The following is a 26,518-nucleotide window of genomic DNA, read 5'->3' as shown; positions in this document are numbered from 1 at the left end:
CCAGGCAAGCAGCGATTGGTCAGGCCTGGGGCTAGGGTGGGGCTAAGGCAGTTGCGGGAATTGGAGCTGTGACAGGACGACAAACAAGAGCTTGTGAACTCCAGCTGCAGACCGGAGAGAAGCATGGCTCCGCACTGTGTCTGCGTGCTGGCTCTGGCGGCTGTGCTGCTGCTAGGTATCCCCACAATCTCCAGATCGAAGGGCCTGAAGGGCCAGGGGCATCAGCGGGCGCCGCAAATCCCTTCTCAGTTCAGCCCAGGCGAGCGCTTCGCGATGAAGGAAGCGCTGAAAGGTGAGCCTGGTCCCCTTCGCCCAGCTATGCCCAAACATAAGTCCCTGTCCCCTCGGGCCAACCCGTGCCGCCCCACTCCCACCGCAGAGGGTCCATTACTGGAACTGGAGCCCCACCACATTCCCCAGACCAGCCCTAGCCCGAGTGCCAGCACCTCGTGCCCGGGCTTGGGGACGCCACTCTTGCCCCAAACCTGGCTTCTGGGGACTCGGGTGTTCCCTGCCTCTCCCAGAACCTTCTCTAGCTTCCACCATCACCCCTGTTGCCTTGGCCATCACCCAGTCTACCCCCTGCTTTGCGGCAGTATTGCAATAGCTTTTGTTTGTACTTTTAACCTTAGAAAGTTTTCACTTCTGTTAAATCTCTGTGATATCTTAAGACTAAATTATCTTAATCAACAGTGGAGGGAAATTAAATGAGCTTCCCCGGGGACCCCACAGCAAGGAGTGAGCACTGGGTGATAACATCTATCCCTTGTAAGGTCCACCCTGTAGGATCCACCCAGCTGCAAAGGACTCCAAAAAGGGGTGTGAGATGTTCCAAATTTCCTCTCCTAATTAACAGACATCTCTCCCCTAGACCTCAAACCAAGGTTAAGAACTCATTTGCCTTCTCAGTCTGCATTTTCCGGGAGAAAAGAGGAAAGGTTCTGTTGAGGGCTAGATCCTATGGGATAATGAGATCCTCCCCACCACCGGGCTTAGCCCTTTTCCAGTCTTTTCCCTTTCATTAAATAATGGATTAAAAGAAACTGCCTACATAAACATGTGCAGGCAGATGCAGGGACCCAATGCTAGCCCCGGTGATTGAATATAAATTGTACATGTGCCTGAACGATTGGTCTGGAGTCAGAGCAGAGCTTTCCCAAAGCACAGCACAAATAGTGAGTTCTCTGAAAGCCAGCGGGCAGCCGCTCACCCCAGAGTCTTTTCACCCAGAAGAAAGCAAAAGCTTTCTTATTTAAAGAACCCAAAGTAGGGACCTTATAACCACATGGCTATATGGCCTATAGCTGCTTGTATGGCATATATATATATATATATATATGTATATATAGCCACATGCCTTGAGGCAAAACATTTCAGTTCAGATTTTGAGTTTATCTCCTATAGATTCATCTTTTTGAACCTTGACTTCCCCATCTATGTGGTGAGCTGTGATGCAGGCTCAATCCTTAGCAAAACTGATGTCGGGGAAAAATGAAGGGGGGGAAATCGGAGGGGGAGACGAACCATGAGAGACGATGGACTCTGAAAAGCAAACTGAGGGTTCTAGAGGGGAGGGGGGTGGGGGGATGGGTTAGCCTGGTGATGGGTATTAAGGAGGGCACGTTCTGCATGGAGCACTGGGTGTTATGCACAAACAATGAATCATGGAACACTACATTAAAAACTAATGATGTAATGTATGGTGATTAACATAACAATAAAAAATTTTTTAAAAAAAGATAAACGAAAGAGATCACAAAAAGAAAAAAAACAAAACTGATGACAGAGGTAAGCTTGTCTTGCAGAGGCCCTCCCTTGATAAATGCGCTGCCTAGGTGCATTTGTTCTTCCCACTGTGGTTTGGGATATCTAATCAGATATTCTCATAATTTATTGCATTTCCCCTCCCATAGGTGTTTGCATATAGTAATGGATCTCTTCAAAGTGTAAAGCCTTCAGGGCTCAAAGGGATAAACCTAAAAGCAATTCAGGAACTGAGACATCTGGGTAAAGTAGATGAGATTATTTAGGACTGAGGAGTTTGTTTGGGAGCTTCTAAATCCGCGCCTTCTCAGGTATCATGTGCCCAAAAGGCTGACCCTGGCTGAGAGATCAGTTAGACTCTGGATGAGCCAGTCCATGAGGAATAAATCTACTCTCTGCACACAAAGCCTCATTCATGTAGGGACCCAGGATAGTGGGCTTCTCTGGTTCATCAAAGGGATGATGGTTTCATAGGCAGAGTGAGGCTTAGAAGCAATTTATAGCAGCTTCCCACTTAGGGTCAGGGTCCAAAATCTACTCCTGTCCACCTCCTCCCACCCCACCCCCATCTTGGACTTTATTTTCTTTTTTTAACTCTTTTTATTACTATTCTAAAAGTTTCAGGTGTACAGCTTTATAATTTGACATCTGTATACAATGAGAGGTGATCACCACCACAGGTCTAGTTACCCTCCATCGCACACGGTTGACCCCCTTCTCCTCTATTAACCACTAGTCTGTCCTCTGTATTTATAAGTTTGTTTTATTTTGTTTATTTGTTTAGCTTCTTTCTTTCTTTCTTTCTTTCTTTCTTTCTTTCTTTCTTTCTTTCTTTCTTTCTTTCAGATTCCACACAGGAGTAAAATCATATGCTGTTTGTCTTTCTCTGTCTGACTTTTTGGTTAGCATAATACCCTCTAGGTCCATCTATGCTGTCACAGATGGTGAGGTTTCACTTTTTGTAGCTGAGTAATATTCCATTCTGTATATATATATGTACCATATCTTTTTTTTTTTTTTTTTTTGCCAATTAAAAAATGTTTCCTTTATTTCTGGATAGGTAGTACATTCACATAGTTAAAACAAAACCCAAAATAGTGAAAGAGGTCTGCGGGGGGCGGGGCGGGTGTATAGGTCCCACCCTGCCTTGGTGGCCCCGTTCCCCACCAACCACCACCACTTTCTCACCCCCACAAATACACAGAGGCAGCTACTTGTATTAGCTTCCTTTGTATCCTTCTGGAGATCTGGCTAAATCCAAGCAACTATGAATATAGCTAATAGACCATTTTATTTTTTTTAAAGATTTATTTATTTGTCAGAGAGAGAGAAAGGAGAGCACAAGCAGAGAGAGCGGCAGGCAGAGGGAGAAGCAGGCTCCCCGCCCAGCAAGGACTCAATCCTAAGACCCTGGGATCATGACTGAGCCAAAGGCAGATGCTTAACTCTGACTGAGCCACCCAGGCGTCCCACAAATAGACCCTTTTTTTTTTTTTAAAGATTTTATTTATTTATTTGACAGAGAGAGAGAGAGCAGGAACACAAGCAGGCGGAGTGGGAGAGGGAGAAGCAGGCTCCCCGCGGAGCAGAGAGCCCGATGCGGGGCTCAATCCCAGGACCCTGGGATCATGACCTAAGCCAAAGGCAGATGCTTAACCACTGAACCACCCAGGCACCCCACAAATAGACCCTTTTAAAGCCAGCATTAATTCAGCCCTTAACAGCATGTTAGGCACAGTTCTGAGCTCTCTACAAGTGTTAACTTGGTCCTCACAACAGCCCCAGATGTAGGTCTTAATGCCCAACAGAAAGAAAATAAAACAGGCAAAAAGATTAAGGAGCTTGCTTGAGTGGCTGAGCCTGGCAGTTCACAGCAGAGGAAATGCAAATGGCCATATGAAGAGATGCTCAGCTGCCTTGGAGGTCAGGGAACTGAAAATGCAAACACCAACAGCATCTCATTTTTTTATCCACCCACAGGGCAAACTTTGCAAAAGGTGGGTAACTCTCAGCGTGTGGAGGTGTGTTCTGGCACTCACATGCCCTGCTGGTGGGAACATGAATTGCTCCAAACTTTTGGGAAAACAATTTGGCAGAATTTATTGGTGTTTAATGATGTACCATATCTTTATCCATTCATATATTGATGGGCACTCCGTTTTGTTTTTCTTATACTGGCTATTGTAAATAATGCTATCGTGAACATAGGACTTTATTTTAAGAACCATATTAGGCTAGGGGCACCTCGGTGGCTCAGTCAGTTGAGTGTCTGTCTTCGGCTCAGGTCATGATCCCGGGGTCCTAGGATCGAGCCCCACATTGGGCTCCCTGCTCTGCAGGGAGTCTTCTCCCTCTCCCTCTGCCCCTCCCCCGCTGGTGCTCGCTCTCTCTCTCTCTCTCTCTCTCTCTCTCTCTCTCTCGTCAAATAAATTTAAAAAAAAAGAAGAAGAACCATATTAGTCTAAACAAACCTGAAAGACCTGGGCTTAAATCCCAGTTCTGCTGCTTATTTCAGGACAGTCCTGAGCAGCACACTTAACCCCTCTAAACTTGTTTCCCCACCTTCAAATTAGAGAAAATAGCAGTGCCTACCTCATAGGATTGTTCTGCCCTCCACAATAAGATCCTGAATTTGAAAGAACTCTCTGTGCACAGAGGGCTGTGGGAAAACCAATGGTTGTTATCATCTGTAATCTCACATCTCTATCCGCCCCTGACAGGTGCCATCCGGATTCCAACAGTGTCTTTCAGCCCCGAGAATGTTAATGCAACAGCCCTGGCTGAGTTTGGAGAATACATTCGTACAGGTCAGCCACAAGCTTGGGGGGGGGGGGGGGGTGGGAAGCATAGCCCTGCAGACACAGTTCTTTTACAAGGAGATGAAGAAGCTTTTGTTACTGACCAGAGGACAGTCAAATCGCTGTGGGCCTATTTTGAGTTTACACACAGTGGGGAGGAATAGAAGCTCCCCAGGAGTCAGAATGGAGGCAGAGTAGAGACTAGATTTATTGGACCTTTGAAAAACTAAAGCACGTAGCTGTTGAGTTGGAGTTTGAACTCTCCCGACCTTTGCCCTAAATACGTAACAGTCAATAAATAAGATAGAATCAAAAGGTAGGACGAGGAAAGGAAATAAAAGGCACAGCATAAGGAATATAGTCAGTGATATTCTAATAGCCATGTATCAGGACAGATGGTAGCTCCGCGTGTGGTGAAGACAGCATGATATATAAACCTGTCAAATCAGTAAGTTGTATACCGAAAACTAAGGGAACATTTGTGTCAACTATACTCAAATTAAAAAAGAAAAAAAAGGTAGGACTAGGAATTCCTTCTTCCCGTGCAAGTTTCCAGAACTATACCCCATGCTCCTCCCAACTACCTCCGTACACACACCTACACACCTATGTACACACTCCACCCACCCAGGTCTTTCCCCAGATTCTTTACTGACCCGTTTCTGAGCTTCGAGGCCATCAGCAACTATGAGCTGCCATATCAGCCCCTCACCCCCACGTGACCCGAAGAAGGGATGGGTCAAGAAGAAAAAGGAGACTTGGGACTCCCTAGTCCTCATATGAAAAGCTCATGGAGAGTAATGAGGCCCTCTTCCTAAATCAAAGAAAAAAACACCCCCTCCAAAGTTGTCAGGGCTGGGAGGAGCTGACCTAGGGACAGCAAGTAGCCCCCTCTCTAACACTGTCTGTAACCTGAGTGACCCTGAGAACATCCACACCTGCACGCAGAAGTGTGGCCTTGTGCTAGACAGGGCAATCTTCTCTCCATATGACACACACAGTAGGAATATTATTTTATATTATTTTTCAAGTAAAAAAAGGTCTTTCTCTCTCTCTTTTTTTTTTTTTAATATAAGGGTCATGTTTGGTTCCAAGTCATTTGGCTATTGGGGACTACTATATTTAAAATTTAACACACTCCTCGTTGGTATAGCCTGGTAGCATATACTAGTGATAACTTATTACAGGTCAGACCAAGCCAGATCTTGATCTATCAGCTGTCACCATGATGGAATCTTGATGTGCCCATTATTACATAGTAGTAGCACATTAAAATATGAGGAAGAGGAATTTTAGAGATTGTCCAGGCAAATCAGGAATCACACTGCCTTTGTTCCAGAAGGCTTCCTGTAGGACGCTGCATGCTTTCAAAAAGGGGTACGGGGGTCAACATTTTCTATTAAATGGTAGGAAAACCAAAGGAAATTGTTAAATCTGGCTTTCTCTCTCCCTGCTTTTCATCCCTTTGTCCCTAGTCTTTCCGACAGTTTTCAAAACCAGCTTTATCCGGCATGAAGTCATAGGAGAGTACAGCCACCTGCTCACTGTCCGAGGCTCAGACCCCAGCTTGCAGCCCTACATGCTAATGGCGCACAGTGACGTGGTGCCCGCCCCTGACGAAGGCTGGGAGGTGCCCCCGTTCTCTGGCTTGGAGCGTGATGGCTTCATCCATGGCCGAGGCACACTGGACAACAAGAACTCTCTGATGGTCTGAAATGCTTTGTTCCCTCTGCCCGGGGGCCCTAAAGAGTCACCCAGGATGAGGATCCTCAGCTGAACCCCCGGGAGACGGGAGGTTATGGTAGAAAGAACCTTGGTTCCAGGAGCCCTGGGTTCCAGCCATCACTTGGTCACTGTCCTTTTCTGGGTCTTGATTTCTCAGCTGTGAAACAAGGACTAGAGTAGATGATCTCCAGAGACCCTTTCAGCTCTGCACTGATACATTTATGCTTTTCTCCAGCTGGTAAAGGAGCTAAGCTTCCTCACCTCCCATCCCCCCAGGGCCACTTGAATTTGTTCTCTTTAAAGAGAGTGTCCAGGGGTGCCTGGGTGGCTCAGTCATTAAGCATCTGCCTTCAGCTCAGGTCTTGATCCCAGGGTCCTGGGATCGAGCCCCGCATCGGGCTCCCTGCTCCGCGGGAAGCCTGCTTCTCCCTCTCCCGCTCCCCTACTTGTGTTCCTGCTCTCGCTGTCTCTCTCTCTGTCAAATAAATAAATAAAATCTTTTTTAAAAAAAATAAATAAAGAGAGTGTCCGATGCTAGCCCCACCAGCCCTAATGCAGGCAGCTGAATGTCACTGATGCCCTGATTCTCCCTCTTCCCTTCTGCTTCTTCCCCCAGGCAATCCTGCAGGCCCTGGAGCTCCTGCTGAACAGAAACTACAGCCCCCGAAGATCTTTCTTTATTGCTCTGGGCCATGATGAAGAGGTAGAGCCTCCTCCCCCTATAAACCATCTCTAGGACCTCTGTTTGGGGCGGGGGGGGGGGGGGAGTTTCACTCTAGCCCAATTTGCTCCCCAGCTGCAGGGTCTCCGGAATATGGTGTGGGAGGTTGCCAACTCTTGGGTATCTATGTGCCAGAACTATCTAAGGCCCTGGACCAAAATGCAGATTCCCGGACCCTGTGCCATAGATTTGAATTTGTTTTTAAAAGGTTTTATTTTTTAGAGCAGTTTTAGGTTCACAGCAAAATTGAGAAGGTGTAGAGACTTCCCTTACACCCACACCACACATGCACAACCTTCCCCATTATCAGCATCCCCAGCAGGGGGCTATTTGTTATAACTGATGAACCTACATTGATACATCATAATTACCCAAAGCCCTAGTTTACATTAGGATGTACTCTTGGCATCCATTCTATGGGCTCGGTCAATTGTATAGTGACAGGGGTCCACCATTATAGTTTCACACAGTAGTTTCACTGCCCTAAAAGTCCTCTGTGCTCCACCTATTCATCCCTCTCTCCCTCCCCCAACCCCTGGAAACCATGGATGCTTTTTTTACTGTCTCCATAGTTTTGCCTTTTCCAGGATATCATATAGTTGGACTCATCCAGTATATAGCCTTTTCAGATCGGCTTCTTTCATTTAGTGATAGGCATAGATCTGAATTTTTTAACAAACTCCCTGGTAATATCTGAAGCAGGTAGGTGTTGCATCGATGACACTTTGAGAAATATGGGTGTGATAGAAAGAGAACCAACAGGGAGCAAGGAATCAGTGTTTTCTTTCCAGTGATGTCACCTACTTTGACCCTGGGCCAGTCACTTCATTCCATGGGTCCCAGTCTCTTCATCTGTAAAATGAGGGCAGTTTGGCTCTCCAGCTGTGACATTCCAGGGTCCTGTGAAGCAGGATTGTCTAGGCCCCTTGCCCTCCCCCTCCCCCCCCAGGAAGGAGGCTGGGCAGGGAGGTTCTGGAGCCCCCAGCTATGTTGAATGGGTCTCCATTCGCTATTGGAGGTCTGGCTGAGAAGGACTGTGGCCATGGGTTTAATGTCTGCAGGTGTCAGGGCAGAATGGGGCTCAGAAGATCTCAGCCCTGCTGCAGGCAAGGGGTATCAAGCTAGCCTTCATTGTGGACGAGGGTAACTTCATCTTGGATGGTTTCATTCCCCACCTCACGAAGCCCTTTGCCATGTGAGTAAAGTACCCCACCCCCTACCTTGGAAGGTGTTCCCACCCCATGTCAGATGACCCCAGCGTGGTGTCTGTAAGCCATACTGAGGCAACTCTTTATTTTACTCCCCTGGCCCTGAATGTCAACCAGGTTTGGGCTCCCCTTTCCCTTTCTCCTCTAGTGTCAATTTTTTTTAAGCAGCATGAAGCCAATCTCCTAGACAACCAGACCACTATGCAGGCAGACCTCTGGGCCCTTGGGACAATTCAAGGTGGGAGGAAGTCAGGAGGGCCCTCTCTGATCCTCTCCTACAGGATTGCAGTCTCAGAGAAGGGTTCGATTAACCTCAGGCTGGAAGTAAACATGACTCCAGGACACTCCTCAGCTCCCCCAAAGGAGACAAGCATCGGCATCCTCGCAGCCGCCGTCAGCCGGTAAGCAACACGGGCCCCGCTCCCTTGCCAGACTCGGGATGGAAGACCTGGTACTTTCCCACTTTGAGTTTGAAGGGGCTAAGCTTCCTGCCCTGAAGCTGAGCTGAGAAGCCACGATGGGGGCCACGGGGAGGACAGAGCCACCAGTACCCAGGCAGGGATTAGAGGTCAGAGAAGGATCTACCTTATTGCAAGCAAGAGCTGACCCATAAAACCTAGGTGAGGACATAAGGGCTGCAGGCTGTGGGTGAGCACAGAAGGGTCTGTCACAGTAAAGCTTCCCTCCAGCTGGCTTTTCTTAGCAAAGTGGGAAGAAGAAGTATATTAATTCAGTTAAAGACGTAACTGATTACCAATGCTTAAGGCTTTGTGCCAGGGGTCGGCATACAGCAGTGGAAAGAAACAGACAGTCCCTTTCCTCAAGGAACTCACAGTTAGCCGCAGAAACTGATAATTCTGCTACAGTGTGGTAAGTGACATGAGAGTCGGGGTACCTGCTTGGACTTGGTAGACAGGGACAGCTTCTGCTGATGGACTAGAGGTGGTCCCGCTTCTGCGTTGAGGTCTCCAAACAGGTGGATCGGTGGAGGTGATAGAAGTTGAATAGGACACCTCCTGGCCAGACCTGTTGAAAAATTCTGTCTCCTTCCTTCTTCCCTTCAGATCGCTGATCTTTAATGGGGGTTGGGGAAGTCTTGAGAACTCCATTTCTCTTCCAGCCTGGAGCAGACACCAATGCCGAACATGTTTGGAAGCGGCCCATTGAAAATGATGTTGCAGGAACTGGCGCATGAGGTGGGAAAAGGCATCTCCCGTACTGGTCGTCTGTGGCAGAGGAAGAAAGGGTGGCAGAAAAGTAGCTTCCAGAGTAGTAGAGGGGCCCACTGCTGACCAGTGCTGTGCACATGCTCACCTGTTTTCAGCCAGAGGCTGAGCCGAGGCGCAAGGATCTGACTTCTTCCCAGGGGTGTTGGTGCTTCTCTGAGACCCTAAGACCTGACACACCCAGGCACTCTTTGGGAGCTGGTTCCCACTCATCCTCACTCGAGGCTACCACTGAGGGCCCTCAAGGCAGATCTAAAGCAGGGAGAGACCCAGGCCTCGGTTATAGTGACCCTGTTATGCTGACCCCTCTGAAATCCTGCTGATCTCATTCTTTCCCTTTCAGTTCTCCTTCCCTGACAATATTATCTTGAGCAACCTGTGGCTATTTGGGCCGCTTGTAAGCAGGTAAAGTTTTACCTTTCCTTCTTCTCATCCTCCAACCCAAACCTACCCAGTCCCCTCTCCTTGGCTTAACTGGGCCTGACTAATCATCCCTTTGCCACCAGATGCTACATCTAATTCATATAGAGGATGTCCCTCCTAGTCTTAAAGATCTCCAAGATTCAGGAAAGTGGGTGATCTTCCAACCCGTTCTTTCTCCACGTTGGACAGTTCCTCCTAATGTCTGACCTTCATCCTTTTGCTTTAGGTTAATGGAGAGGAATTACATAACCAATGCGCTGGTCAGGACCACCACAGCACTCACCATGTTCAATGCAGGAGTCAAGGTAACATCTCCTGGATCCTCCCCTACACTTTTTCCTCACTGTCCACCCACCTCTCCATCCTTTGGCTTTATCTCCCGGCCCCTTCTTCCTTCTCTGAATTCAATTTGAATAATAGGAAGGCCCAGTGCTGAATGGTTCAGTGATACCAGTTGGGTAATCCTCAAGAGCAAGTGTTCTAACTGAGGTCTACAAACCTCTGAAACTGCTGGTCAGATTTTGTATATGTTTATTTTAGGAGGTGTCCATGGCCCCTCTCAGTTTTCTTGGGTCTGTACCCCTTCAAAAAAAACAACCCTGATACTGGTATGAAGGGGAGTTATTTGGGAGTTAATTTTTCTGAACAATACTCATTCAACATGTTAAATATTTACCTAGCATTTGGTCAGGTAGACTAAAGGTAACTTTTCTATCATCAAGGATCTTTTGGTTATTCTTCACCATACTTTGGAAGATTGATCCACCTAACAAATTTAATGAATGATTAATGTATTTTCCCCTCGTGCTCGTGCTACCCTGAGTCAAAAGAGAGAAACTCGCCCACCATTTATAAAGTCTATAATAACATTTGTGATATATACAACACCTAAAGGCATGTATTAGTCATTTCCCAAAACACATTAAATACTGGGTAATCTGAACAGACATCAATTCTATATGAAGTTCACTTGTAGAAATAAATTTCGAGTGAATTATTACTTTGATAGATTTTTCTTCTCCAAGAACTACTTTTTAGCAAATTGGTCTACTTCCAGTTGGACTGGCCATGAAGGGGCATCTCTGTTTAAAGGAACAAGCCACAGCCACCCTGGGTAGCCTGGGCCTAGGCCTTTCTGAAATCTTGAGAGAAGTGAGACCGGTCCAGTGACTACCAGTACCACCAGCACTACTTTAGGGAGCGCCATGCACCTAGCTTACTGGGTGGCCTTGTGGAGCTCTGGTCACTTGGAGCGCAGGTTGAGTACAATCAATGGCACCTCAGTTAACCCCAGCATCACTGACAGGAGTGTCCAGTATGTCCGCCGAACCCGAGCTGTCTTCACCAGCTGCCTAGAATGTTCCCCGAAATAAGAATACCGTGTCCTTGCATGTGAATGCCATTTTATCTGTCCAGAATACTGTCACATTTGTCACTCCATTTGATCCTGCTCACAGCCCTCCTGGTACCATCACCCCAATTGCCAGTCGGGAAACAGAGGCACAAACAGGTTATAATTATGCAAAATCCCACAGCTAATTTGTAATAGCCCAGCCCTCCTGCCCCTGCTCTGGTGCTTTTTTGCACCAAACCAGCTTAAAGAAAGAGTCAGAGTCAGGGAGTCTGTTTTCTCACGGCCTCTGAGGAAAAAATCCACTCAGAGCCTAACTCTTGTCTCCAGTTAGTCTTGGGTTCTTCCTGGGCAGGCAGAGAATGGAGTCAAATTTTGCAATTAGACGTGGGAAACCACCATCCTCGCCCCTTCGGGGATCAAGCACAGCGTGATGGGGGCCTGCAGCGGCTCAGGGTGCCCTGTCCTGAGTGAGCACTAACGGCAGCAGGGATGGCCTGGGCGCCCCGGGAAGGGAGCGCACGTGGAAGACTGCCCAGGACGCTGCATGGGGTCAGGAGAGAGAGGTCTGTGTGGTCCCGGAGAAATCAGTCTCGCTCTGAGCAGCTCTCTGTGACCCCGTCCACGACCAAGAAGCATGGAAGTCTGGCCTAGCACAGAGACACCTCTCTAGCTCTGAACATAACCACCTGTCAAGGGCCGCGGGAAGACAAGGGGCCCACCGAAAATGGAGCCCTGTGCCTTTCAATCAAATCGGCTTCCTCTTTCTCTACTGGTGGTCGTTGTCCTTACCTGGGGCGGGGAGCATGTGTGGCTCAGGCCAGGGTTTGTGGTTCTCTCTCCAGGTGAATGTCATCCCCCCGGTGGCCCAGGCCATAATCAACATCCGGATTCACCCTGCGCAGACTGTCGAGGAGGTGCGTGACTTCCGTTCCCAACCACGGGTTCAGTATCAGGGATGTGTGATGCTCAGGATCTGGGTGTAGCTGCCATCCCAGGGCTGGCCAGCCACCATTTTTCAACCAACATTGGTTGGTTCATTCAACAGCATTTATTCAACCTTCTTCGGAGGTTTCCAGGAAGCTGGCTAGGATAGGAGACTTCTGGTTTATGGGAACTTTGAGTCTGATAAATGATAATAATAGTAGCAGACACATCCCACAGGCTCGCTTGGTGTGTGGCACTGTTCTAAGGTATATGCATGCTCGTTTAATGCCCACGACTGCCCTATGATCATCCTTATTTAACAGGGAAACGGGGGCACAGATCAAAAAAGCAGGTAAGTGACATGCCCAAGATGACACATCTAACAGTCTAGCTCCAGAACCACCACACCCTCAGACCACAATCAAAACGATTCAGGATGAACAAACTGCCAAAGGACCAGCGCAGAGAAGGGGACTGTCACTGCCTTTGAGGATCCAGAAAGTGCTTTCTGACCACTAGAAATTTGAGCTGCGATGTAAAGGACAAACAGGACTTTGCTAGAAGCCAGGCATTCATAGTCAGGCTAAAGTAAAGTAAGGCTAAAGAGGAGGACAGACCGGGCGGAAGTGGCAGGCGGTGAAAATGGAGTTGGAGCATGGGGCTCAGGGCCTTGTGTGCCGTGGACAGAGGGAACCGTGAGAGGTCTTCGAACGGGGTGTGATGTCCTCAGATGTGCTTCTGGGGAGACGGTGCTGGTGGCAATGCAGAGGAGGTGCCAACGTAGGAAGAGACAGTTGGGAAGCTGTGATAGCCTCTCAGGCAGCAGACCGAGCAGAGGTGATAGGGTGGAGAAGGCACGTGCCAGGGTAGGAGACATGGGTTCAGCAGAATGTCGTGTGTCATGGGTAAGGGGAGACAGAAAGGCGGGGGACAGCTCCAAGGGTTTTAACCTGCATAGTTGGCCAGGTGCTGAAGCCTTTAACCAAGATGAAGAGTTCAGGAAGTAGAGCACGTTCATAGAGAAGTATAATGGTTGAGAAGTTTGAGACGCTTATACATTATAAATAGGCAATTATAAATACCTTGGGTCTGGAGAGAGAATGAACTAGAGATACAGGCTGGAGTGTTATTAACATAAATGAAACCTCTAGAGTCAATAAAATCCCACAGGAAGGATGTATAAAATTAGAAGTAAAGAGGATCGTGGACAGCCTGGCAGTGGCCTGCTACAAACATCAATTTTAAAAATGATTAAAATCAGTGCGTAATTGCAAGCTGTGATGATGGAGAGGGACCAGGTGCTAGTGGAGGACATAACAGGGAACCAGACCTCGTGTAGGGTCAGGCAAGACTTCCCCGGGGAAGTGACATGTGAGCCGAAAGATACATGCCTGAGTAGCCATTGTGCAGAATGTTTGGCATCTGCAGGAAAGGCTAGCTTATTTAAACAGCAGGTTGAGCTAAAAAAGAGTTCAAAAGGCAAATCTAATCCTTCAAAAAATGATCTCAAGAGGCAACCCAACAACTATGGAATGACTAGTACGTTCCAGAATTAGGCAGGGTTAAGGGCAGGTGGTGTTCCCTGAGTGTCTGGTGCAGATCCTCAAGGGTCAGCCACACTTAGACTTCTGTGGTCCTTTCTCCCTAAGTTCTTCACCCTGGAGGGTTTTGTTTCTCCTCACACAGGGTGGGAGGCACACCCCTCACTGCAGGGGGGCAGGGGGATGGATTGATGGCCAGCCCAGCGTCACCCAGCATTCGGGGGAAGCTGGGACCAGTGTGAGTCCTGGGCTCTGCTGCTTTTCATCGAGTGCCAACCTTTGTCCTCTCCCTGGAGGATCACGGGGCCAGGAAATCACCGAATTCCCCCCATTGAACTTCTTTCTACCAGTTTTTTTCCAGTCTCATTCCAACTCCATGCCCTTTCCAAGGGCTGTTTTCCACCAGCTGGGGCTTTCATCTCCCCAGCTTCTGGCACTCTTCCCTCCTCTCTGGTCCCCCACCAGAGTGGCCTTCCTTCCCAGTCTACTCATGAAATCCCTGGAATCCCTGGGCCCATCCTGCCTGCCTGCCCAGTGAGGAATGGAAAGCCTCCAGCATCTGAAAGCCCTCAGCACCCTTTTGTTCTGGTCCCTCCCTTCCCCCTATGCCCCCTTTCCATGCATCGGGTTCCAACCTCAGACACTGCTGGTCTGAAGGCCAAGGGTACAGGGCCTTGGGCTTGATCCAACAGGAGCATGAACAGTTCCCAGAACCCTCTTCCTCCATCTCTAACCGGTGTCTCCCATGTCGTGGGTGTAGAGAAGTCCGCAGCACCTTTGTGTGAGGTACACTCTTCAGAAATGTCATAGGCTACCCTGTAGAAGGTTTGTTCTGAATGGGCCTCAAAGGGTAAAAATAAGGTCACTGGGAGATGTTTCAGGAAGCCCCCACTTGAAGGAGAGTTGGGGAATGTGGCACCTTCGATGGTAATGAGCTTCTCAAGGGGTGAATGATGGCCACCTCTCTAGAGTGACGTACAGAAGACTCCTTCCTTTCTTCATTCATTGCTTCACCAAGTGTTTACTGAGTGGCTACTATGGGCTAGACATTCTTCTAAGCACTTGGGAGAATGGTGAGCCAGACAGCCAAGATTCCCATCCTGATGGCACTGATGTTCTAGTGGGGAAGGGACAGCAATAAGCAAGTGATCAAATACATGACCAAGTTGATTTTTTAAGAGGCAAGTACCATAAAGAAAATCATAGGATGGGGGCTCCTGGGTGGCTCAGTTGTTGAGCGTCTGCCTTCGGCTCAGGTCATGATCCCGGGGTCCTGGGATCCAGCCCCGCATCAGGCTCCCTGCTCAGGGGGAAGCCTGCTTCTCCCTCTCCCGCTCCCCCTGCTTGTGTTCCCACTCTTGCTGTGTCTCTGTCAAATAAATAAATAAAATCTTTAAAAAAAAAAAAAGAAAAAATCATAGGATGTTGTGTCACAAAGTGACTGTGGGATGGGGGTTGGAACAGAGAGTCAGTCCTCTGAGGTGACATTTACCCTGGGACCTGACATAGAACAGAGACCTAGAACAGGAACAGCCTCCAGGCAGCAAGGACACAGGCCCCTAATTTCAACAGAGATGAAATGTCACTGACCCGCCTCGTATATACTGTATCCCGTGGAGGATATAAAGTACGTAAAATAAAAAAGGGAGAGGGGTGAGATCCTACAGGAAGCCATATCTCAGTTCCTTCTAAAGAAAACATTCATAACCCAGTTGTTCAAAGGCAGAATGGATGGATAACACATGATGGTGAGCCTTCCACCACGGAAGCATTCGAGCACAGGCTGGATGACAGTCTGTCGTGGGTGTTATCCCCCCTCTGCCCCAGAGGCCTTGCCCTAAAATGGGATGGAGGCTGGACTTGCTAACTCTAACTCTAAAGTCCTTACCAGTGTTTTTGGTATCCCTTGTCCTTGCCTTCAACAAAATGTATCATTCACTCCAGGGAAAACATATCTACACATAAAACAGAGGGAAAACATAACATTATGAGAATGTGCTGTAAGGGCCATAGAAACTCAGAGCAATGAGAGACTGATGTGTGCTAAAGTAACCTTTGAGGTCCCTCTTACCGTTCACGAGTCCCTCCTCCTCACCTATATGGGGGGGCATTATCTCAAGAGTACCCCTTTTCATGACAGTGTCCCCTAGAAGCATGCTAGGAGCTGAGTCTGGAAAAGAATGAGGGTCCTATTTCTGGCTTAGAAACCACCATTGAGCCAAACCAAATTCCCTGCTGTTGGGTTAGTTGGGGGTGGGGATGGACAACTCACTAATCAGAGCTTATTTTCACTCCAGCACTTCTGTCCTAAATCCTCTAACACATGAATTAGTACATAGTCTTGATGTACCTTCAACCAACTGGGAGGTTCCCAGTCATCCCTTATAAGGTGGGTTGGCACTATGCCTGCTGACCCCTGTCCCAAATTACTTGAACATTCCTGCCTCCAGAAACTGAAGAGGGCACACAGATGGGACCCCACCCTCCGTGAGAGGCCACAAGAGCTCAGATTTCCCACTAACTCTTAGGTCCTGATGCAAGAGGAGGGGCTACCTTATTTCTAATAGGACCAGGAACATAAAAGGCATGCAATGGATGCTGGATACAAGAAATCTAAAAGATAAAGGGGCGCCTGGGTGGCTCAGTCGTTAAGCGTCTGCCTTCGGCTCAGGTCATGATCCCAGGGTCCTGGGATCAAGCCCCGCATCGGTCTCCCTACTCCACAGGGAAGCCTGCTTCTCCTTCTCCCACTCCCCCTGCTTGTGTTCCCTCTCTCGCTGTGTCTCTCTCTGTCAAAATAAATAAATAAAATCTTTAAAAAAAAAAAAGAAATTTAAAAGATATGAACCAATAAAAATAGAGGGAGTTGGCTCATGAAGTAACTTGGTCCAGGATTATACAGTTAGTGTCGCTGGGCTGGGTATCTGAACCTGGTCTTTGACTTCACAAGGATGTGCCTCCAAAGCACAAACAGGCTGAGGTGGTGTAGAGCATGGCCTGAAAGGGGACAGTGTTCATTAAGATGGATTCCTTAGTGGTGTGGATTTTGAACCAGAATTTGAAGGAAGGACATGACATGGATGGAGAAGACACAGTGAGCAGGAGAGGGGCATGCACACAAAGCCTCAGCTATGGGACACCCCTCTAGGGCAGAGGCAGTTCCAAAGCAACTGCTGATCAGATGGGTCGAGACTGGTGCTGGGGCTTTCCCTGGGTGGTGGGGTGGGCTGGGGGGCCCCCCTAAGCCAGCCTCCTGGTCCATTCCCACATGTCTCCATGTGACCTTGTTCAAAGGCAGAATCATCAGGGTCTGGTCTACGTCCTGCCTGGGACCAGGACTTGTGCTGGATTCAGCTCTAGTTGTTTCAGACTGAATTTTCTAGGAGCTTCCTCAGGTTCCTTCCTGAGGAAAGGAGGCAAAGAGAAAACTTGAATACCAGTCCCCCAACTCCTGACTTTTTGTCTGTGTTGAGCTCATCTTCCTGGCTCCACGGCAGTTGGTTACAAACAGGAAGCAGGGATGCCCAGAGAGGAGGAAGAAAAGTGTGTGACCCTTTCCTCAACTGTCTGACACTCCCAGGTTGAAATGAGGTCATCACATCTGTCACCCTGCCTCAAGATGGTTGTGTTCCCCTTTCTGCCGTGTCTTCTACATTCCACCCGGCCCATGACTCACAGCCTGAGAGGAAGGACACACGATTTCCTGATTTTCCAATTCCCTGCCTGCCTCGTGGCTGTAAGGCAAGCCTCCTGAACATTTAACCTCAGTCTACCATGCTGTAGATTGCTTACCAGGAAAACCCAACTCTTCCATCTCCTCCAGCCAGTCGGCTGAAATTGAGGTCCCAGTGCAAAAAATGAGCTCCCCTGTAAACTCCAAGGTGCTGCCTTGCTGGAGAGGAATCAGGGCTATTTCAAATCCTATGGTACTTGGATAGCAGATAGTAAGAACTCAAACTCCCTCTGTTTGCTCCCTCAAGGTCCTAGACCTCGTCAAGAACATTGTGGCTGACAACCGGGTCCAGTTCCACGTGTTGACTGCCTTTGACCCCCTCCCTGTCAGCCCCTCTGATCATCAGGCCTTGGGCTACCAGCTGCTCCGCCAGACCATACAGTCCATCTTCCCGGAAGTCAGCACTGTTGTCCCAGGTAATGACTTCATCAGCTGTGGCTGGAGGTAGGTGGGGGCTGGAACTATTTCCTCTCTAATGTCTCCTGCCCCACCTCCACCCCAGCTGTTCAGCCTGGAAACATCTGGCTGCTTCCCCTCGTGATGAGACTAGAACTGTATTTTCCCCTCAGAGTGGAAGTCAAAAAGCAAACAGGAAAAGAGCAGAAACAATAAATTAGGTCAGTCCTGCCTGGGTCCTAGCTTAACCTAGGCCAGCCTCTCTGGCATGGAGGACAGGATCAGCCCAGCCCAGACCCCCCCACCACACACACACACACACACACACACACACACACACACTCCTCTGGAGGAGTCACAGGAGGGGCCAAGTTTCTCCAAGGCTGGTTCTGATCCATCCTAGGATAACAGCTCAGCAACAGAGCTCAGAAATGCCTCCCCGCCTATACCATTGGCATGAACCCCCTTCCTCTCTCCCAGCCCAGACCAGTCCCAGCAGCAGTGCCTCTGTGCCCCTTCCCTAGTCTTCCAGCCTACCTTCCAACCTATGCTGGGGAGACAGTGGTTCTCCAATTTAAGAGTGGAAGGGGATTACCTAGGGAACTTATTAAAATGCAGATTACCTGGACCCACTCCCAAAGACTCAGGCTAACCAAATCTGGAGAGGACCCTGGAATCTGCCTTTTTAACAAATCCCCCAGGGGATTCTGAGACCAGGTGATGGCTGACCACAGTTTGAGGATCTCTGGTCCATGATGTGAGGAGGAGATGCTCTAATTCTAAGACCAGGTTTTTCAAAATCTAGGTTTAATCATGGATTCCCTCATTTGCTTTTTTTTTTTTAAGATTTTGTTTATTTATTTGAGAGAGAGAGTGAGAGCAAGAGCAAGCGGGAGGAGAGAGAGGGACAAGCAGACTCTGTGCTGAGCATGGAGCCTGAGGTGGGGCTTGATCTCAGGACCCTGAGATCATGACCTGAACCAAAAGCAAGAGTCGAGAGTTGGACACTTAACTGGCTGAGCCACCCAGGTGCCCCGGATTCCCTCATTTTCTAAGCGCATACTTCGGACCCACCTCTGTGCTAGGAATGGGCCCTTAAGGAGCATACAGTGATGCTCTGTATCCACAAACTCAGGTGTGAAACGGGCAGCCTTGTTTTTTGATCAACTTAAATCTGGCTGTAAGCCCCACTCCTCAGGAAATTCAACCTCAGGAACTGTTGAGGCCTCCAAGCACCCCCACCACCACCCTCACCTTGAATCAGGCCCTCGAGGTCTTTGGTAGCAACATAGCATGGGAGTCCCTTGGCCAGTGGTCATCGGTCCTTGCAGTTACCTTGGACATCCATGGCCTAGCTAGAAAGTCATTCCAGGTTGGAGATTTCCTCTGATTTCCTGGCCTGTTTGACTCTGGACCTAAGACACCAACTCCCTGAGCATACCAGGCAGCCGTCCCCTCTGAGGTTTGCCACCTCCTCAGACTCCTGCCACAGGGCAAGGGCCTGGGTCTCCGCTATCCTGGCCCTCTTAGTCCCCGATTCTTCTTTCTTGGCCCTCAAAGACTCCCAGAGCTACCCTCTCCCTTCTGGGGCAACCACCATAATCCCATTAACAAGGTTAGGCCTTTACAGAAAAAAGATAGGCAGACATCAACTGGTAGAAATCCCCAAAGCAAGGAGTTTGAAGGGCCTAGTTACCCATTTGAAACCAGGAGTGGAAAATGGAACAAAACACAAATTAACATCTCAAATCATCCCATCACTTTTTGATTGGTGCTTCAGAGGGTCTTTTCTCAGAGAACACTCCCACTGGGGACAAGTCCCAGCCCTAGCTGGAGCGTGGGGTGAGCTGCTACTACCTTCAAGGGAGCAAGACACTGAGACTATCCTGGGACTTTCTTAACCTGAAGTTTGACTCTTGGAAGACAAAGTCATCCTTTAAAGGATGAAAATAACAGGAAATTATGTTCTACTTTAAGAGGACTGCATTTTATAGCAGTAAAGCTCTCTGGAGGGTATTCATTTCTGAGCTAGGGTGATATAAGGAGAGCTAAAGGAATAAAGAACTGATATCTAGATTTCTGGAGAGCTCAGTTTCTGAAATAGCCCAGCTAAGGGTATAAAATGAAGGTATTGGCCCCCCTGGTCATCATGAAGAGAGGACACTTCAGTCTGGACCATTCAAGGGATAACTCACTAATGTCCTGGGGAGGAGATTCCATGCTTCTGGTTGAAATGATGTTTTAGTAAGGTTTTGAGAATGGGTAGCTTGAAGGACAAAAATTGATAGCTGCAGGCTCCCAAGAGGGCCCAGGTGACATTCTTATTGACCCAGAGGTCCTAACTTTCCAGTCAGCCCACCTCCCACCACTACCTTGGCTTGGTGGCTCCCATAAAGCCCCAATCCTCTTGATTTTCCCTGTCTAGGCATTTGTATTGGCAACACAGACAGCAGACATTATACAAACCTCACCACCAGCATCTACCGGTTCAACCCTCTCTACCTGGATCCTCAGAGCTTCCGTAGGTGAGTGAGTGGAACAGATTTGAACAGCAAGGGTGAAGGAGGAGATACATCTGACCCATCCCCACCCCATTCTCCTGCCAGTCCACAGAATGCGGGAAAGCCAAGGTTTGCACAAACTAAAATGAAGACATTATTGAGCCCAACTGGCCAACTTTCCTCATTGTCTTAGAGTCTTGCCACTCCCCAGAATGTATGGGAATTGGCCACTACTTTTCTGGGATGGAGATAATCAGATGATTGGAAAGAACCTGGTAGAAGTAGGACCCTTGGGTGTGACCCCCCCCTCCCTTTGGAAGAGTACTTACCCTCTGGACTTCATTTTCTCCCCAAAAAGGGAGACTCTAGACTTCTCAAATAACTCAGTGAAGTCCAGACCTCTATGTGGTCAAAGGTGGACACATGCTTTGAATTCTCAGAAGAAAACACACTATAGGAATCTAAGACATGATCACCGATTTAACTACTATGTGTGAATTACTACTTTGTGGGTGGGTTCTTCAGCAAACTTTTAGCCCTGGGGTGTGTGTGAGGTGGGGGGTATTGCATTCCATTTATCTTTCTGTTCCTTATCATACCCAGACCTGATTTCCCCACCAAAAGTCAGCAGCCAATAGAATGAAAACATTTGAATATGAGCATAAGAACACGCTTCATGGGTTTTGTTTGTTAACTGGGGCAGCAGGTTGCTACTCTCTATTTCCTCTATCTTTGTGGTTACGTGTGTGGTTCGGTTGTGTATTGCGTTGTGTGGAGGCAGATCGTGGGCACGAGATCTGATAAGAAGTTCCCAGGTAAAGTACGGGCCCCACAGGGACCCTGGGCAGTCTCTCTCCTTTTGTGCCCCTAGTAATGTGGGGGCCGCGGGGGACTCTGGCCTAAGAGAAAGAGAATTCAGAAGATAATTTCCCCTGAGAGGAGAAATTATCACATAAGATTCCCGAACAGGAAATGACTCTGAACTCCCCAGGATTTTATTATTATTATTATTATTATTATATTCCCCGCACTGTTCTCTGCCACGGGGCTGGACCCTGGAGAGACGACCTCCGTGTCATATGAAACCTCACTTCTTACCCCTGGAGGGTCAAAGGCTTCAGGGGACGTGGGGTGGGGGGTGCTCTGTAATACCACTTCCGCTGCAGCAGTTGGCTCTCTCCTCTCTTCCCCAAAATCTCTCTCACTCAGCATCCACGGAATCAATGAGAAAATCTCAGTCCCAGCCTACGAGACCCAGGTGAAATTCATCTTTGAGTTTATCCAGAGCGCTGACGCAGACCAAGAGCCAGCGCCTCACCAGCACGAACTGTGAGGTCGAGGAGCCAGCTGGATTGGGGCGCCGGACCCCAGCCAAGACTAACCCAACGGGGAAAGCTCATGTTGATGAAACTTTGGGTCAAAACCACTTGGTGATCCGTCACCCACCAGCCTTACTCCCTCCTGAAGTCACCAAAGATCAAGGCCAAGGGGTAGGGCAGGGCCGGCAGGAACCTGGCTTCTTCCTCCAAGCATCTGCATCCCTCGGCCGACCGGCATTTACTGCCTTCTTGTCCCGATCTCAGAAGTTACCAGGCTTGTTGGTCTTACACTGGTTATTTAACTGCTCTTTGTAAAGGCCTGACTTGACAAATACAGATTTGGAAAACCTCAACCAGGTTTTACCTTCTAGAGGCGTGTAATTTAGGGCATGCTCGCCAGGCTGCCTTCTCCATCACTGATATATTTCTTTTTGCTGTAACTTCCTTTCTTGTCCTCCCCCTTGCCTTGGATTTTTTAGCTGGCCCTTCATCTCTCCTCTCCCGCCCCTGCATCCCTCCCCCTGCATCCCTCTAATTTATTCTACATCTGGAGCAGAACTTAGTCAAACTGTGATACTACCGTAATTACCACAACAACCGGGTCAAATAAAGTGAGCGATGTAGCATCAGGCGGTCACTGAGAGGTGAAACTGAGGCAGGGGACTTTGCAGGAACCCCAAACCTCCTGGTTCTGGAGGCTGGAGCCTAGAGAAGAAAGCCTCTGTCCTTGGGCTCCTCCCAAGGGCTCCCTGGGCTTTGCTCCCTCCTCCCTCCCCTGTCCTGTCCCTGCCACCCTGCTGCTGCTGTCCCACCCCAGGAGGCACTAATCTGTGGAAACATTTCCCTGGCACATCCTATAGGCTGAGCTCCCAAGAGAAGCGCACTCATGATCCCGCCTTGCAGTGAGGCCCAGGACCAGCAGGGCTCTGGCATCAAGTCCTGGTTCTGACCTCTCAAAACGAAGTGGTGGGTGTGGGGTGGGGGAGCAAGGAGGAGCCTGACTTGAGGGGCTCTGCCCCAGGTGGTGGGCAGAGGAGGGGCAAGCTACTCTGCCTTAGGGGACAGCAGAGCCCCTGTCCTCTTTCTCTGGAATCCAACCCTGAGCATATTTGAATCCGCTTAGTAGCTGCCAGGTAGGGGGCATTGGAAGGCAGCCTTTCTTGGCTCAAGGCTGGGAGCTGAGCTTTGTGAGTCACAAGGGAGTTGGGGTCAGAGAGGGAGACCAGAGGAGCTGGGACTTGAGAGACTCCCTCTTTTTTGCCTCACCAAAGACCTTTCATGCCTTCCTGGGGTTTGACAGCAGAAGGCTCCTTTTCCCACCTCACAACCCCCATATCCCCAATTCCTTACCTCCCTCCGTGCCCTTGGCCGTGAGCTCTTCCTTGGAGCTTAGGCTTAATGGAAAGAGTTAGAAACACAGTGTGGGGATTATTTGAGCTTTTTCGCTACTCCCCCTAAGATTCACATTCCTTCCCTCACCCTCCCTTTTTTTGGCCAATTCAGGACTTATTCAGCCTTTGTTAGAGGGTGAGCTGAAGAACAGACAGTCTTTCACCTTCGTACAGAGCTGTACAAAGTGCTTTCGTACACCTTATTTATTTCATCGGAGCCCCACGAAGAAAGTATTATTACCCCTTCTTACAGAGAAGGAATTGGTCCTCAAAGGGGTTACACACCTAGCTGGGGGCAGATCCAAGCCCATGTCACCTGGCCCCAAATGCACCATTGTTCCATGGTCCTAATTAATAATGGAATCTACTTCCCATCCATTATCTTACTTAATCCTCACAACAGCTCCAAGGTGTTAGTGCTCCTATTTTATAGATGAGGCAACTAAGACCCAGAGATTAAGTAATTTGCCCAAGGTCGTGCAGGTGTTGGGGGCAAAGTCTCTCTGAGTCCAAAGCCTGTGCTAAGAGTACTGAAGAGGAAAGAAACTGAGACTCAAAGAGGTCATCTGCCCAAGATGCCATAGCTCTTAAAGGGCAGCCCCAGAATTCAAATGCCAGTCAAAAATCCCCAAGTCCAAGTTTGCAATTGCACCACACCGCCTGCCCCCAGAACCTCTGATGTGTAGCTCATTCATTTCGATCCAAGGAGATCTCAAGGACAAAGGCTGTTTTACCATTGGCTTGGGTTCTTAGCTCAAGCTCTCGCTGTTCCCCTGGCTGACCTCTCTCTATTCACACCTCTCCCTCTGTCTGCCAACATTCCTTACCACCCCCACCCCAGCTTCTGGGTTCAGCTTTTTTCCCTTCTCTGAGTTTGGGGACAGCTGGGTCTCTAATAATCCATTGGATAACTGGGAGAAGACTGAGCGGGGACGTTGTCCCCACTGGGTCTCACCACTCTCTTCTCGCGCCAGAAAGGATAGTCTTTCCAGACTCTGGAGTGGGAAGGAAGGCCCTTGAGAGGGAACAGCTCCAAATCCCGGTTCGAAGAATGCAGACCTTCCAGCCCTGTGGCCCTTGAAGGCTTCTGAAAAGAGTGGCCGAGAGTGCTGGCCAGACCAGGACAACATGAGCTCTAAGACTCTGGGCAGAAAGGGACAATGAATCTGGAACTTTCCTCCACCCCCACCTGCATCCATCTACCACTCCCCAAATCCACCTTGAAAAAGCTCCTGCTATAAACCTACATCCCATCAGGGATTTGGCTCAAGCTTCTTACTCACACCTCACTCCCTGAGGTTGGAAGGAAGACAAAATAGTCATAAGCAAAGAGGCTGGGAAAGGAAAGGAATAAAGTGTGGCTGGAGTCCCTTGGTGTTGAACCCGGAGTCCCTTGATGTTGAACCCGGGATGCTAAAAACTTGGCCATTCTGAATCCAATATTCTCCCCCAGAGGGGATAGTAGAAAGACACAAAGTCTGCATTCATTTTTTTTTGAAAATTTAAATCTAAATAATTCTATAAAAATGAAACTACTTGCAGTTTTACTGTTCAGTGTCCACGTAGCTGTCAATAAAAAGGGTAAGTATCATGCTTCATATATGTTACATCCAAACCTACAAATATAAAAATGTAAGAACAATATAAAGTGTTTAATACCAAAAGATATTCCTCAGCCACCGTGTGCAATGTTGTAAATACTACACTAGCTCATGACTACGTCCAGAACCAGAAATTGGAACTCAAAGAGGAGTAAGAAAATGGACACTCGGCACTGCTGAGAAAGAACATGTCGTGCAGGAATCCGTTGCAGTCATGCTATCAAGAGGAAGGATTTGACAAGTCAATTTTCTTTTCTCTTAGCTAAGCACTTCGACAGCTCAGTTCCTCCCTGCACTCCAAAGCCATGTGGCGTCTCAAAAGTTCACAGGGACAGAACCTACCCATCTTCAGGGTGTTCACGTGTCTTTTTTTTTCTGAAGACATAAGGCGAGCTCTGTAGAGAAGTATTTCTCTGGGGCCTGAACTGTGTTAGTCTCAGGAATATGTGTGTGGGGTGATACACATTCACTGCTCTGCACCAGCACGGAATCCCAAGTGGCAGAAACATCCTTGTTTTTGTTTTTAAATTTATTTGCGAGAGAGAGAGAGAGCATGAGTGGGAGGGGCAGATGGAGAGAGAATCTCAAGCAGACCCCGAGCCAAGCCTGTTGCCAGAAGCAGGGCTCCATCACACCACCCTGAGATCAGGACCTGAGCCAAAACCAAGAGTCACACTCTCGACCGACTGCACAACCCAGGCGCCCCGGGTTTTGTTTTTGGTTTGTTTTTTTTTTAAGACTTTGTTTTTAAGTAATCTCTATACCCAACGTGGGGCTTGAATTCACAACCCCAAGATCAAGAATAGCATGCTCTGTCGACTGAGCCAGCCAGGAGACCCACCCCTGGGTTTTTAATAGATTTCTTTATCTTGTTTCCTCAGAAAGTGAAATGTAGACTTACCATATGAGCCAGCAATTCCACTCCTACATATGTACCCAGAAGAACGGAAAAGAAGTACTCAAACAGAAGTTTGTACACAATAGCTCATAGCATCACTATTCATAGTATTCAAAAGGTAGAAACAACCCAAATGTCCATTAACAAATGAATGAGATAAATAAAATATGTTATATCCATACTATGAACTTTTTTTCAGCCATAAAAAGGAATGAAATACTAACACACACTATGACATGGAGGAACATTGTAAACATCACGCTGGATGAAAGAAGCTAGACGCAAAAGGTCACCTGTGGCGTGGTTTCCATTTATATGAAATGTCCACAATAGGGAAATCCACAGAGACAGAAAGCAGGCTAGTAGAGCTGGGAGAGAGGGGAGTAAATGTTTAATGGGTAAAAGGTTTCCTTTTGGGGTGATGAAAATGTCCTGGAACTAAATAAAGCTGATGGTTGCACAACATTGTGAGTGTACTAAATGCCAATGGATTGTATGTTTTAAAATGGCTCATTTTTTTTTTTTTTTTAAAGATTTTATTTATTTATTTGACAGAGACACAGCGAGAGAGGGAACACAGGCAGGGGGACGAGAGAGGGAGAAGCGGGCCTCCCGCTGAGCAGGGAGCCCGATGCGGGGCTCGATCCCAGGACCTGGAATCATGACCTGAGCCAAAGGCAGACGCTTAACGACTGAGCCACCCAGGCGCCCCTAAAATGGCTCATTTTTATATGTGAACTTTACCTCAATAAAAAAAAATTTTTTTTAGGTATTTAGGAGGTGGAGTCAATGGATGGCACTTGGTGATTGATGGGTAGTGGGGAGGTAGGGTAGAGGAAGGCATCAAGAATGACTCCCCAGTTGGCTGACATGAGCAAATGGGAGGTGACTTCATTTACTGAAGAAGGAGCAGATATCTAGGAGATGACAAGCTCCATTTTGGATATCATGAGCTGGAAGTGCTGAGACATCCAAACCTAGAGCTCAGAAGAAAA

At 48.3% G+C, this 26,518-nt stretch overlaps 1 protein-coding gene across 2 annotated transcripts; it reads left to right on the top strand.

The window, feature by feature from the left end:
• The first annotated feature begins 68 nt into the window (after positions 1–68).
• Positions 69–25,988, top strand: PM20D1 (peptidase M20 domain containing 1). 2 transcript variants are annotated; one of them, XM_078078309.1, is made up of 13 exons: positions 69–292; positions 4,485–4,571; positions 6,038–6,270; positions 6,904–6,990; positions 8,070–8,203; positions 8,534–8,617; positions 9,337–9,412; positions 9,786–9,847; positions 10,092–10,170; positions 12,062–12,133; positions 17,665–17,833; positions 20,239–20,338; positions 21,524–25,988. In XM_078078309.1, the coding sequence occupies exons 1-13, from the start codon at positions 124–126 to the stop codon at positions 21,645–21,647; spliced, it is 1,476 nt and encodes a 491-aa protein (XP_077934435.1). In that variant the 5' UTR covers positions 69–123; the 3' UTR covers positions 21,648–25,988. The 2 variants fall into 2 exon arrangements, with proteins under 2 accessions (XP_077934435.1, XP_035933126.1); XM_036077233.2 differs by having other exon boundaries at positions 8,498–8,617.
• Positions 25,989–26,518: the final 530 nt, after the last annotated feature.

This window comes from Halichoerus grypus, chromosome 7 (genome assembly GCF_964656455.1).
Source record: "Halichoerus grypus chromosome 7, mHalGry1.hap1.1, whole genome shotgun sequence".
NCBI classification, from domain to species: Eukaryota; Metazoa; Chordata; class Mammalia; order Carnivora; family Phocidae; genus Halichoerus; species Halichoerus grypus.
This window is presented reverse-complemented; position numbering and strand designations above follow the sequence as displayed.

What these genes read in the sequence shown, in the direction of transcription:
- PM20D1 (XM_036077233.2), top strand. Translation starts at nt 124, where the DNA reads ATGGCTCCGCACTGTGTCTGCGTGCTGGCTCTGGCGGCTGTGCTGCTG. An exon ending in TTTGGGCCGCTTGTAAGCAG is followed by an intron (nt 9,848 to 10,091) that starts GTAAAGTTTTAC and finishes CTTTTGCTTTAG; the next exon opens with GTTAATGGAGAGGAATTACA. An exon ending in GATCCTCAGAGCTTCCGTAG is followed by an intron (nt 20,339 to 21,523) that starts GTGAGTGAGTGG and finishes TCTCTCACTCAG; the next exon opens with CATCCACGGAATCAATGAGA.